The sequence below is a fragment of the Choloepus didactylus genome, chromosome 4 (assembly GCF_015220235.1).
Source record: "Choloepus didactylus isolate mChoDid1 chromosome 4, mChoDid1.pri, whole genome shotgun sequence".
Taxonomy (NCBI): Eukaryota; Metazoa; Chordata; class Mammalia; order Pilosa; family Megalonychidae; genus Choloepus; species Choloepus didactylus.
In genome coordinates this window covers 105,124,394-105,137,096 of record NC_051310.1, presented here as the reverse complement: position 1 = coordinate 105,137,096, position 12,703 = coordinate 105,124,394, and the positions used below count along the sequence as shown (strand labels likewise).

The 12,703-nt window shown below is 34.0% G+C and overlaps 1 protein-coding gene across 8 annotated transcripts in view; it reads left to right on the top strand.

Moving 5' to 3' along the window:
- The window catches only part of NEO1 (neogenin 1), a 276,268-nt gene that overhangs the window by 105,205 nt on the left and 158,360 nt on the right, over nucleotides 1-12,703 (top strand). For all 8 annotated transcript variants that reach the window (XM_037833488.1, XM_037833484.1, XM_037833483.1 and 5 more), the window contains exon 6: nucleotides 582-718. In XM_037833488.1, the coding sequence (XP_037689416.1) occupies nucleotides 582-718 (137 nt within the window). The remainder of the gene's footprint in view (nucleotides 1-581; nucleotides 719-12,703) is intronic.

Here is a 12,703-nt window from a genome sequence, read left to right as displayed (position 1 = left end):
GTCCACTGAGGGTTGATAATGGCATGATCTGTGCCCAACTACCACACTCAGAAAGCTGCTCTCTGGCACCTATCCTCTCTCTTGCCTTTCCTCCCTTTTTCCCTCTTTCCTGGTTAAGCCACCACAGGAAACTTTCAGTAGACATTGTGAACCCATGGCTTAGTGTTTCTGCTCTGACATCTTTCCCTCTCTATTTTTTCTGTTAGCGGTCTCAGTGTGGTATCGCTGTGTTGGAGTGACTCTCAGGTTGATTCCAGTCTTCAAAATTGCCTAATTTGCAAGAAAATGACCAGACTGGGGAGATAAAAATGGAATGCTGATGGAATTGGTCACACAAGTGATATCCTTTGGGAATAATTAGTAGTGGTAGAGGTCATTCATTGTAACATTTTGACTTGTATTTTTGATATTTATAGATGAAAAATGAGCAAGGCAAATAGGACTAAATTAATTTCTGATATTATCATGTGAGTTTGTAGCCATATGAATACTGCTATTGAAGTGTTTTCTCTGTTTTGTGAGGAGAGTTTCTCAGGTATTCTTAGTAGTACTGAAATGTATCAACTTTTTTTCATATGCAGCTCTGAAAGATTGATATTGCTGGCAGGTGGTAGCCTAGAGATCAGTGATGTCACTGAGGATGATGCTGGGACTTACTTTTGTATAGCTGATAATGGAAATGAGACAATTGAAGCTCAAGCAGAGCTTGCAGTACAAGGTATGTAAATTTTATTATACAAATTAAAAATCCTGTATTCTTCCTGGGGTTGCTAATTGTTTAACATTAATGTTGGAGAGGAAATACAGCATAGTTAAAAGCCTAAGCTTTAGACCCTAATGCTTGGGTTTAAATTCCACCTCTTATACTTCATAGCTGTTTGACTATAGGGTTACTTAACCCCTGTGAGCCCTATTTTCCTTATCTGTAAAATGGAAATAATAAGAGTACTTACCTCGTAAGGTTGTTTTGAGAATTAAAAGAGTTAATACTTGGAAAGCTCCCAGAATAGTGACTAGAATATGGTAAGAGCTCAAAGTCAGTTGTTGTTGTTATTATTATTGTTATTACCATTATTATACTTAGCAGCAGTATGGAAAAGTGTGAGCTGGGGCATCTGGAAGGTTCAATTCAGATTTCTTGTTTCAGAATGCTTTCTCACAAAAGTTTCTGTGTTCTCTGAACCAAAAGCATTTTTCTCCTCAGTGTTGTTATTCGTTCTTTTTGGGTAAATAGATCATCCATGAAGGAGTACACTATAGGTTTCAGTGTAACTTGCTCATCTGTTTGATGATTTATGTTTATTTCTCTCTGACCAACTAATGTAGATCATCACTGCAAGGATAATTGTTCTTCCCTTTCTCCATACTTCCCCCTTATAGTTTGTGTGGTTGGGAAGTCAGAGAAAATAAAGATGGCATGCCCATGTAGTCTTCTTTTTTTAATTTAGTTTAATTTTTATTTTTATTTTTTAGCTTTATTTTATCACCCTTATCAAACACACATCAGAACCATGTAGTCTTCTTTATCTTCCTCTTCCCTGATACTCCCCCGTATAGAATTGTACCCTCAGAAGAATATTTACTGTCTCTCCCATGATTTGTCTACATCCTCATTTCTCTTTGTTCCAAATAAAATTCTGTAGGACTGTCTCCATTACTTTTCAGAGAAATCCAACACTGCTTGGGTATGTAGAAATATATAATAACCCTTGATATTTCATATCATCTTGTTCCAAATTGTGTTTTATTTGATAGAAATCCTTCATGATCTGTGATTTGGGGTTGTCATATGTAACTCCTTAGATTTATTTCCTATGAAAGTTTGTTTCTCTTGGTACATTTTGTGGGTTTCAGAGTGGGAAGCAGAGTAGCTATATTGCCTCCAATAGTCATTTACCAGAGGACTTAAATGGGTTTTTGATTGAAACTAGAAAGCAGACTGTTTGGGATTTCATGCTGGTGAAGGCATAGAGTGTTTGTGTTCTCTAGTGTTGTTTGCAGGTGGATTCATAGTCTCTGAAAGTCAAAAAGGCAGGCAGTAGAGTTCACATTACTGTGACCTCAGTTGAGTTTAAGCAGTATTCTTAGCTAGATGGAAGGCTGGATATGGGGCATAGCAGTTTAGAAAGACCAGTTTTGTTCTTCACCAATGGCATTGGACAAATAAAATATTATTGAACTCCATCTTGTCTATTCTCTGTGCATCTCTTATGGATCTTTTCTTTCTTTCTTTCTTTTTTCTTTTTTTTTTACATTAATCTTGGACTAACGCTCTCTGCTGTTTTCCTCCCTGTGTCTCTGTGTCCTCCAGTGACCTGCTTCGTGTGGTGGTTGATAGGAGCCTCCAATGAGAGGCATAGTGCCTGCTGTACTTGTTAGCTGCTGCTATTATTTTTTTCTGAATTCTTCATGAGGGCATTTGCCCATGTGATTATTTTCTGCTGTTTTATTTTATTCATTATACAGAACATTAATCATGACTGCCTATCTACTGAGTCAACTGCATTTTTTAGTCACAAGATAATATGTACATCTTACAATTTGTGCTAGGTTTCATCTTATCTATATTTGGAGAAAGTGACATTTAAATAAATGCATTCTAGAAAGTTGAGAAAAAGAAGAGTAAGGAGAACAAGATATTAAAAATTACCTTATAAACTTTCTCTTAATGAAAACAGCATGATATTTGCACAAAATCAGATGATTGAAATGAATAAAACCCAGTTGTTCCATTTCAGTAATTATAGGACTTTAAAATATAATAAAAGTAGCAATTCAATTCAGAGACTAAAAGTGTTTTATTTAATAAATGGTGTTGGTACAATATAGACTCTTCAACTGGAAGAAAATAAAGTTGGATCTCTACTTCAATCCAAAGTTCTAAATGTGAAAAAGTGAAGAATATGTGGAGTTTATTTGCATTATTCTTGTGGAAGAGACTATCTTAAGAAAAACAGGAGATAAGATGTGAAAAGTAAAAATCAAACAGGTTTGACTACATAAAATTAAAAAAAAGTTAAATAGGAAAAAACCCTGTTAATAAAGGCTAAATGCCAATGATAGATTGAGAGAAAATATTTCTAACACGTTAACTGAGAAAGGGTTAATATCCTTAAAATACAAAGGGCTTTTAGAAAAAGATTTTTATAAAGCAAATTACCTAAGGCATATTGATAAAATGAACAAGCAATTCACAGGAGTTTGTTAGCGATTTGCTTTTCATTATCAGTAGGTGGTCAACCTAACTAGTAGTCAGAAAAAATACAAATGTAAAAGATACCATTTTTTTTACAACCATCATGTTGGAAAAATTAAAGATTTTTCACCTCTAGAACATGTGGTGTTTAGAACTGAAAATGATTATCTCACTGATACAGAGTAGAGCAAAACCGTTACATTTACCTGCTTGCCTCAGATTTCTGAACTTGATTAGGTATGGTTGAAATTCAGCTGAAGTTCTACAACTTTGGTAAAGAAAATAGTTTCTAGGCTAGTTTCCATTTCTTGTCAAATTATTCTCAGTGTTGATGCCCTTTACCCAAGATCAACTCTGGATATTCAACTAGAGGGGTGAGGAAGAAGTGTGAGGAGAGCAAGGCTCTCTTGACCCTGCATGTTTTTAAGAGTGAGGGGGATGGGTGTAATGTCTGTGGGTGGTTGCTGTAGCCTGGGACTAAGGACTGCCAAAGGTGGCAGTAAGAGAATAGGTTGAAAGAAGGCTAAGTTCTGTTCTTATTTGTTACTGGTGTTACCTTGACTGTCTTTGCCTGACCCTTCACAGAAATGAGCAGCAGTGGCCCAGCCTCCAGGTTTATGGGAAAGGTCTCCTGGGAGTCTGATGGCATTTGTGTAAATGGGTACCATCCTACTGGCTGTCCTTAGGAGGCCACTTTTCTACCTCTTCTCCACACCCTATCCAAACTCCCAGATTGATAGGTTCTGACCTAGGAAAACTAACTGTTCCCAGTATTATTTCCCCATAAAAGCTTAAATGTGAAGCCCTGACCAGGGGAGTTGCTTCTGGAATGTCCAGCAAATTGGATTAGACAGTAATGGTTCTAAGGTCCCTGGGGCTCTTTCTCCTGGGACTCATTCTTTTTTCCTTCTTTAAGTTCACCATGTTGGATACAATTAGGGTCAGGCCTTTTGTCCTTTCACTGTATATATTATCAGACATACTAACTGGTACTCTAGAAGTGCATTAGCTCACAGCAAAACTAGTCACATGAGTAGCAGGTACTCTAAAAGAAAGACAATAACATAGAATATCTGATGGAGAATTGTTGGAAAAGATTGACCAAGATAAAAAAGAAACAAGCATGGTAAATATATTTAAGGAGATAAGGAAGATACTAGTAATGTGCTGTAAGAACAAGAAGACAAAAACAGAACCAAGTAGAAATAGTAGGTATGAAAAATGTAGTAAAATAAAAGTATAGAAAGAGTGGATGATAGTTGAAGTTATACAGCTGATAAATTTATGAATTGGAAGATGAGATTGATGAACTCTCTGAGGAGGCAGCAGTAAGTGATAAAGAGAAAACACATCAAATAAAAGCCAACAGGTATGAAAGTTAAATGTAGGACTCCTATCCAGATAAATAGGAGTCTTAGAGGAGAAGAAAAATAAGGGAGGAGGAAGTATTTGAAGAAATAGGATACATTTCTCAGAATTAGAGATTGATGAAAGATTTTACACTGAAAGGGTTATGGAGTGCAAAATAGGGTAGGGAAGGAAAAACCCACCCTTAGGCCCTCGTGATGGATAATAATACCAAAGATAAAGAAAAATTCTGTAAGCTTCCAGAGACAGAGAGCAGATCATCTACAAGGGAACAAACATTGTACTGCATCTAGTGTTAATTTTGAGAAATCTGATGACAGAAGGACAGTGGAGTAATGTTTAAGTGTTGAAGGAAAAGAGCTTTGAATCCACATAGAATTTATATGCACTCAGATGTTGGCCATAATAAAAATTCTCATCATTAAAGGCCTCAGAAGGTTTGCTACCCAAAGACAAACACTGAAAACTCTTTGGAATAAGTACTCAAAGAAGACACACATCAAGGAAATGCTGCAGGAGATGGGGGCAGGGTAAGCATAGCCCCCAAATTCTTCGACACTCCTAATGAGAGTGGAGTATTTGTATGCCTTTGAACCTATGTGGGCTCAGAGCCACTTTGACCAGTAGAGTATAGCAGAAGTGAGGTTGTGTGATTTCTGAGATGAGGTTATAAAAAGTCATGCAGATTCCCCTGGGTTTTCTTGGAATTCTTACTCTCCAGACATTTCTTTTTGGGATCTCCCTCTCAGAACCAGCTGCCATGCTGTGAGAAGCTGAGGCCGCAAGGAAAGGCTTTGGGTAGGTGGTCTGGTAGACACCTTCGGCTGAGCCCAATCTTCCAATCATCTAACCTAGGAAGCAGATCTGAAGTAAACAAGCATCCAGCTGATTTCAGCCTGCAGCTCTCCAAGTCCCTCCTGATACTCAATTTTTCTTAGACATTGTGGAGCAGAGACAAACCTTCGCTGCTGTGGCCTGTCTGAATTCCTGACTCAATATGAGAGCATAATAAAATGGTGGTTGTTTTATGTCACTAAGTTTGCTATGCAGCAATGGTAACTTGGTAAAGTTCGTTATTGATTTTTTTTCTTTTTAAAGGCTAGAACCAAGTAAAATAAAATAAAATGTATATCAACAATAACCTAGAATTAAAATTTTTTTACAGTATCAAGTGGTGAGGGTAGAAAGTATTGTATAGTTAGGGGAAAGATAGAGATAGGCATATCTAGATATCTATGGATAGAAATAGTAAGACATAAATATTAAGACATCAAAAATGAGTTTGTACCTTTAGGGCAGTCACCACAGAACAAAATGGAATATACCTGTAACTTTTAAAACCATGAGAAAACTTGATCTATCTGAAAGGTTAGAAGGAAAAAAAGAAGCATTGTATACTGGAAGGCAAAAGATGAATAAGATGCGTAAATAGCTCCCAATGCAACAGTAATTAAAATTTTAAGGGGTTAAACTCTTCAATGAAAAGACAGGAACTTGCAGATTGAATTTTTCTTAAAAGAAAACAGTATGTTTGCAAAGTTACTTAAAACTGAAAGGCATTTAACTTTTAAGTTTTTAAAATAAAAGAATGTGAAAAAATACATTAAGCATACCAAAAGAAAGTTGGAGTAGCAATTTGAAAAGCAGAGAATATCATGAGAGCATCATAAGGAACATTTCTTTGTAAAAGGAAGAAGATATAACACAAAACATATACTTATGTATGTACCAAACAATGCAAAATATTTCAAGCAAAAACCAGAGTCAGCCGGGAGAAATGCATAAATGTACAATTGTTGGAGATTTTACCATAGTCCTCCTAGCAAATGATGGAGCAAAGAGATAGAAAATAAGTGGCGATACCACAATCTGAAAATATAATTAAAAAGCCTAAATTTTTATACATTCTCCCTCCCTCCCTCCCCCTCTTTTTCAAACAGAACCCATTCTTTTCAAGCCCACACATTAACATTTTCAAAAATAGCATGTATTAAGGTATAATAGAAGCCTTAATAAATTCCAGGGGATTACTATCATATTTTGTTCCCTTAGAAATTTATAACAAAGTGTCTTTTAAAATATCCCATATATTTGTAAATAATACATAACTTGAAAGGTAATCATAAAGACAATTTAAAAATACTTAAAACCAGATGATAATGAAAAACTATAAGTCAGAATTTGTTACGTACAGTACCTGTGAAGAATAAATTTGTTGGAAGCTTTGCTGCCTTAAATATGTTTAATAGGTGCTCAATATTATTGACCATATTGCAAGCTGTCTTAGTGGGACCTTTATACCTTTCTGGAAGCAAGAAAGACTAAAATTAAACATGCTAAGCATTCAGTTTAAGAAGTTAAGATAAAAGCAGTATAGCAATATAGGGATAAAAAGGAGAAAGAAAGAAATAATGATAAAGGCAAAAATCAATGATAAAGAGAAAAAATAAGATAAATTCTGGTAAGGCTATGAAGAAAAGAGAGAAGTTAGAAGTAAAAAATACAGAACAAAGGAGAATTAAGTGTAGACTCAACAGTTTAAAAACAACAGTAAGTATGTTTTGAACATTTATGCTAATAAATTTGAAAATTTAAATGAAATAGATGAATTACTAGAAAAATATAAAATACCAAAATTGGCACAAGAAGAAAGAGGACTTAAATATATTGATAAGTATTGAGAATTAAAATGTCAGTCAAAGTTCTGATGATTTTTCAAGAGGATTCTACCAAACTTTCAAGGAATAGTTAATTGCTATCTTATATAAGTTGTTTCAGAAAACAAGAAAGAAGAAACTTCCCAGATTATTTAGTGTAATATATGTAATGTTGATTCTACGGTCTGTTAAGGTCACTTAAGATAAGGCAGGTAAAGGTCTTTTTTACTTAGATTATAGGTAATGACATAAATGTTAAATAACATATTAGCTACCAAATTCAACTGTGTATTTTTAAATTATGATCAAATAGGGTTTATCCCAAGAATATAAGGATGATTCAATATCAGAAAATCGAACATTAAAGATTAAAAGAGAAAATAATGATTGTCACTCAGTACAATAAATGCATTTTATAAAGTTTAAACATCTATTTATGATAAAAAGAAAATGCTTACCAAATTAGGAATACAAGGGAACTTTTTAAACTCTATAAAGGCCATATGGCAAAACTTACAGCAAATATTTTACTTAAACATCAGATTCATTCCCTCCAAGGTGAGGCATGAGTTAAAATTGTTGACAGTTCTCTCTGTTTAACATAGTCCTGTAAATACTATAGGGAGAGAAAAATAAAAGTGTTGCAATTGGAAAGGAAGAGATGAACATTTTTAAGTTACAATTTAGTGGTATTAATTACATTCGTAATCAACAGATGATTTGATCATCTACCTAAAAACACCAACAGAATCATCAAAACAGTTAGGATATAATTTTTAAAAGCATTGGGTAGGTCTGCATATATAGGATCAATTAATCAAAATCAAAGGAGTTTCTCTACACCTGCAGTAATCAACTAGAAAATAATTTAAAGATAGATTCACAGTAGGAAAAAAAACTATAAAGAACCTAGAAATACAGCTTACTAAGAATATGTAATACCTTTGTGGAAAAAACTTAAGAACTCTAATAGACGACATAGAAGATACTTTGAGTAAATGGTAAGATAGATATTTCATGCTCCGGGATGGGTTGACATAATATTTAAAATATGTCAGTTTCCTCAAAATTAACCTATAAATTTAGCATAAATAAATCAAGGTTCTAAAGCAAATATATGATGAACTTGAAAATTTTACTCTAAAATGTATATGGAAGAATAAAGTTCCTAGAATAGCTGAGTTAGCTATGAAAAACAAAACAAAACAGTGTGAGGGCTTGCTCTACTAGATACTCAAATATATTAAAAAGTCACAGTGGTTTAAAAAAAATAAAAAGGGTGTTGTATTGGTGCAAGAATTCAAAAATAGACCAATGGAAGGAATGAGCAAAGGACTTGTTGTTTAGTAAATAGTTTGGGGAAAATGACTTCCTGTAATGGAGAGAAGTAAAATTGAATTTCTCTGTAATGCCACGTTGCCTCCATCTGGTTCAAAGATGGCTAAAATCTAACAGGTGAAACTAAAGTTAATAGAAGAAAATGTAGTAGACTAAGTTTATCACTTAAAGGCAGGAAAGGATTTCTTATTTTTGTTTTATTTTGGTAAACATAAAGTTTGCCATTAAAATTTTTTTTTTTTTTTTTTTTTTTTTACAAATACATACCCTTCTTCCTCTTTCCCCTCTGTATCCCCTCCCCCAGGAACGTGAAAACTGCTTTCTATTGCTGTGAATTTGCTATTTCTAGTCACCTCTTATGAGTAATAGCATACAATTTTTTTTCTTTACGTGTTTGCTTATTTCACTGATCATGTGTCCAAGGTTCTTCCATGTCGCAGCATATCTCATAACATCACTTTTTCTTATGGCCAAATAATATTCTAATGTGTGTATGTACCTCATTTTGTTTATCCATTCATTTGTTGATGGGCATATGTGTTGTTTCCAGCTTTCAACTTTTGTGAATAACTGCTACAAATGTTGGTGTACAAGTATCTGTTTGCAACCCTGTTTTCACTCTCTTTGAATATATACTTAGAAGTGGGATTTCTGGGTCAAATGGTAATTCTCTTTTCATCTTTTTCAGGAACTGTCATACTGCTTTCCGCAGTGACTCTACCATTTTATGTTCCCACCAACAATGTACTCGAGTTCTAATTTCTCTGCATCTTCTCCAACACTTGATAATTTTCATTTTTTTAATAGCTGTCTTTGAGAATGGGCAGTGGGATCTCATAGTGGTTTTAATTTGCATTTCCCTAATGGCTAATGATGTTGAGTATCTTTTAATTTGTTTTTTGGCCATTTGTATGTCTTCTTTGGAGAAATGTCTGTTCAGTCCTTTGCCCATTTTTTCATTGGGTTGTCTTTTTGTTTAGGCATTATAAAAGTTCTTTTTATATTCTGAATATTAAACCCTTATCCAATATGTGGTTTGAAACTTTCTTCTCCCATTCTGTAGGTTGTCTTTTCACTTTCTTGATAATTTTCTTCCGTGCACAGAAGTTTTTAATTTTGATGAAATTCAATTTATTTTTTCTTTTGTGGCTTATGCTTTTGATGTCATATCTAAGAATCCATTGCTGAATCCTAGGTCATGAAGATTTGCCCATATGTTATCTTCTAATAGTTTTATAGTTTTAGCTCTTATCTTTGGGTCATTGATCCATTTTGATTTGAATTGGTGTGAGGTAGGGGTCTAAATTTATTCTCCTGCATGTGGAAATCTGGTTTTCTCAACACCATTTATTGAATAGACTATTCTTTCCTCATGCATGTATTTAGTACCCGTGACAAAAGTCCATAGGCTATAGATATGTGGCTCTATTTCTGGACTTGTAGTTCTGGTCCATTGATCTGATTGTCCCTGTGCCAATAGCACATTGTTTTGATTACTTTTATTTTGTAATACAGTTTGAAGTTGGGAAATGTGAGTCCTTCAGCCCTGTTCTTCTTTTTCAAGATTTTTTTGGCTCTTTGGAGCCCCTTGCAACTCCATATAAATGTGAGGATTGGTTTTTCCACTTTTGCAAAAAAGGTTGTTGGCATTTTAATAGGGATTGCATTGAATTTGTATATTGCTTTGGGTACCGTTGGCATATTAACAAAGTTAACTCTTCCAGTCTATGAACATGGGATGCCTTGCCATTTATTTAGGTCTTCTTTAATTTCTTTCAGCAGTCTTTTGTAGTTTTTAGTATGCTAATCTTTTGTGTCCTTAGTTAAATGTATTCCTACATATTCTATTCTTTTACATGCTATTGTAAATGAAATTGTTTTCTTAATTTCCTCTTCCAACTATAGGAACAAGTTGTTTGTGTGTTGTTCTTGTACTCTGCCACTTTGCTGAATTCATTTATTAACTCTAATAGATTTTTTGTGGAATTCTTTGGGTTTTCTATATATAATATGATGTCATCCACAAAGAAAGATGGTTTTACTTCTTCCATTCCAATCTGGATACCTTTTATTTGCTTTTCTTGCCTAATTGCTACTACAAGAACTTCTAGTTCAATATTTGATAGCAGTAGTGAAAGCGGACATCCTTGTTTTGTTCCTGATCTTAGAGTGAAAGTTTTAAGTCTTTTACTTTTGAGTATGATGTTAACTGTCTGTTTTTCATATGTGCTTATTGGCCATTTGTATGGAGAAAAGTCTGTTCAAATCAATGGCCAGTTTTTATTTGGGTTGTTTTCTTGTCATTGAGTTATAAGAATTCTTTGTATGTTCTGAATACTACACTCTTATCAGGTATATGATTTGCTAGTGTTTTGTCCCATTTTGTAGGATGTCTTTTCACTTTCTTGATAATGTTCTTTGGTATGCAAAAGTTTTTAATTTTGAGGAAGTCCAATTTTTCTATTTTTTCCTTCTATGGCTTGTTCTTTTGGTGTCATCTCTAAGAATCCATTTTCAAATCCAAGGTCATAAAAATTAACTTCCTTTGTTGGCTTCTAAAGTTTTATGATTTTAACTCTTATATTTAGGTTGTTGATCCACTTTGAGTTAACTTTTGCATATGTTCTGACATAAGGATCTAACATCATTCTTTTACATATAGAAGTCCAGTTCTCCCGACACCATTTGCTGAAAAGGCTATTCTCCATTCAATGGAATTGGTACCCTTGTTGAAAATCTATTAGCTTAAATGTATGGATTTATTTCTGTAGTCTCAATTTATTTCCATTGGTCTATATTCATATCCTTATGCCAGTATTGAACTGTTTCGATAAGTTAGCATTGTAGTAAATTTTGAAATCAGGAAATGTGAGCCCTCCAATGATGTTTTGTTTTTCAAGACTGTTTTTGTGTTCGGGGTCCCTTGTAATTCCGTACGAATTTGAGGATCAACTTTTCATTTCTGTAAATAAACTCTGTTGGAATTTTGATAGGGATTGTGTTGAATCTGCTAGGGATTGTACTTTAGGTTGTTGACATCTTCACAATATTAAATCTTTCCATCCATGAACACAGGATGTCCTGGAAAGATTTTATTTTTTGTAAAGCCTGCATGGTAAAACTTTTACATTTCAAAAAAATCAAAAGAATAATAATATTTTGTGATGTGAAAATTTTATGAAATTCAAATTTCATTGTCCATAGATAGAAGTTTTATTGGCACGCAGCCTGCTCATTCATTTATGTACTGACTTTGGCTGCTCTCCTGGTACAACAGAGGAGTTGACTAGTTATGACAAAGACCAAATGGGCCACAGAGCTTAAAATAGTTATTACTGCCCTTTACAGAAAAAGTTTGTCCACCTTTGATGTGGACTCTATAAAGGACTCTAAAGATCAATGGGATAAAGACAGAAAAGCCATTAGAAAATGGACAAAAGACTTGGAAAGGTAGCTCACTGATCTCCAAGTGGCTAATAAACCTTTGAAAAAGTGGTCACATAATTTGTCTTCAGAGAAATACAGATTAAAACTACAGTGAAATGCTGCTATACTCCACCAGAATGGCTAATTTCAAAAGACTAATAGTACCAGGTATTGTTTCGGATGAGGAAAATTAAGACCTTTAATATACTGCTGGAAGGAGTATAATTTGATACAATCATTTTAGAACACTGGCAGAATCTAAATCTACTATATCTACTAAAACTGTACAGAAACCTATCCTGTGATATAGCAGTTGTACTTTTAGGAGTATATTCAACAGAAATGCGTATATGCACCAAAAGGCATGCACAATAATGTTCTTACCAGCTTTTTAAGCAGTAACTCAAAGCTGGAAACAATTTAAATGTTTATCAAGAGTAGAATGAGTAAATAATTGTGTTCTAATCATAAAATGACATATGATCAGCAATGAAAATCGACAGACCTGTGCTGCAGTCAACAACATGGGTACATCTCACAAACATACATTGAAAGGAAAAAGCCAGATACAAAATGATATATACTATATTATTCCACTTGTGTAATGTTCAAAAACAGGCAAAATGAATCTATTTTAGAAGTCAGGATAGTGATTACTTTTGGAGAGGGCAGAGTAGTGACTGAATGTACATAGTGGGAGCTTACATTGTGTTAATGC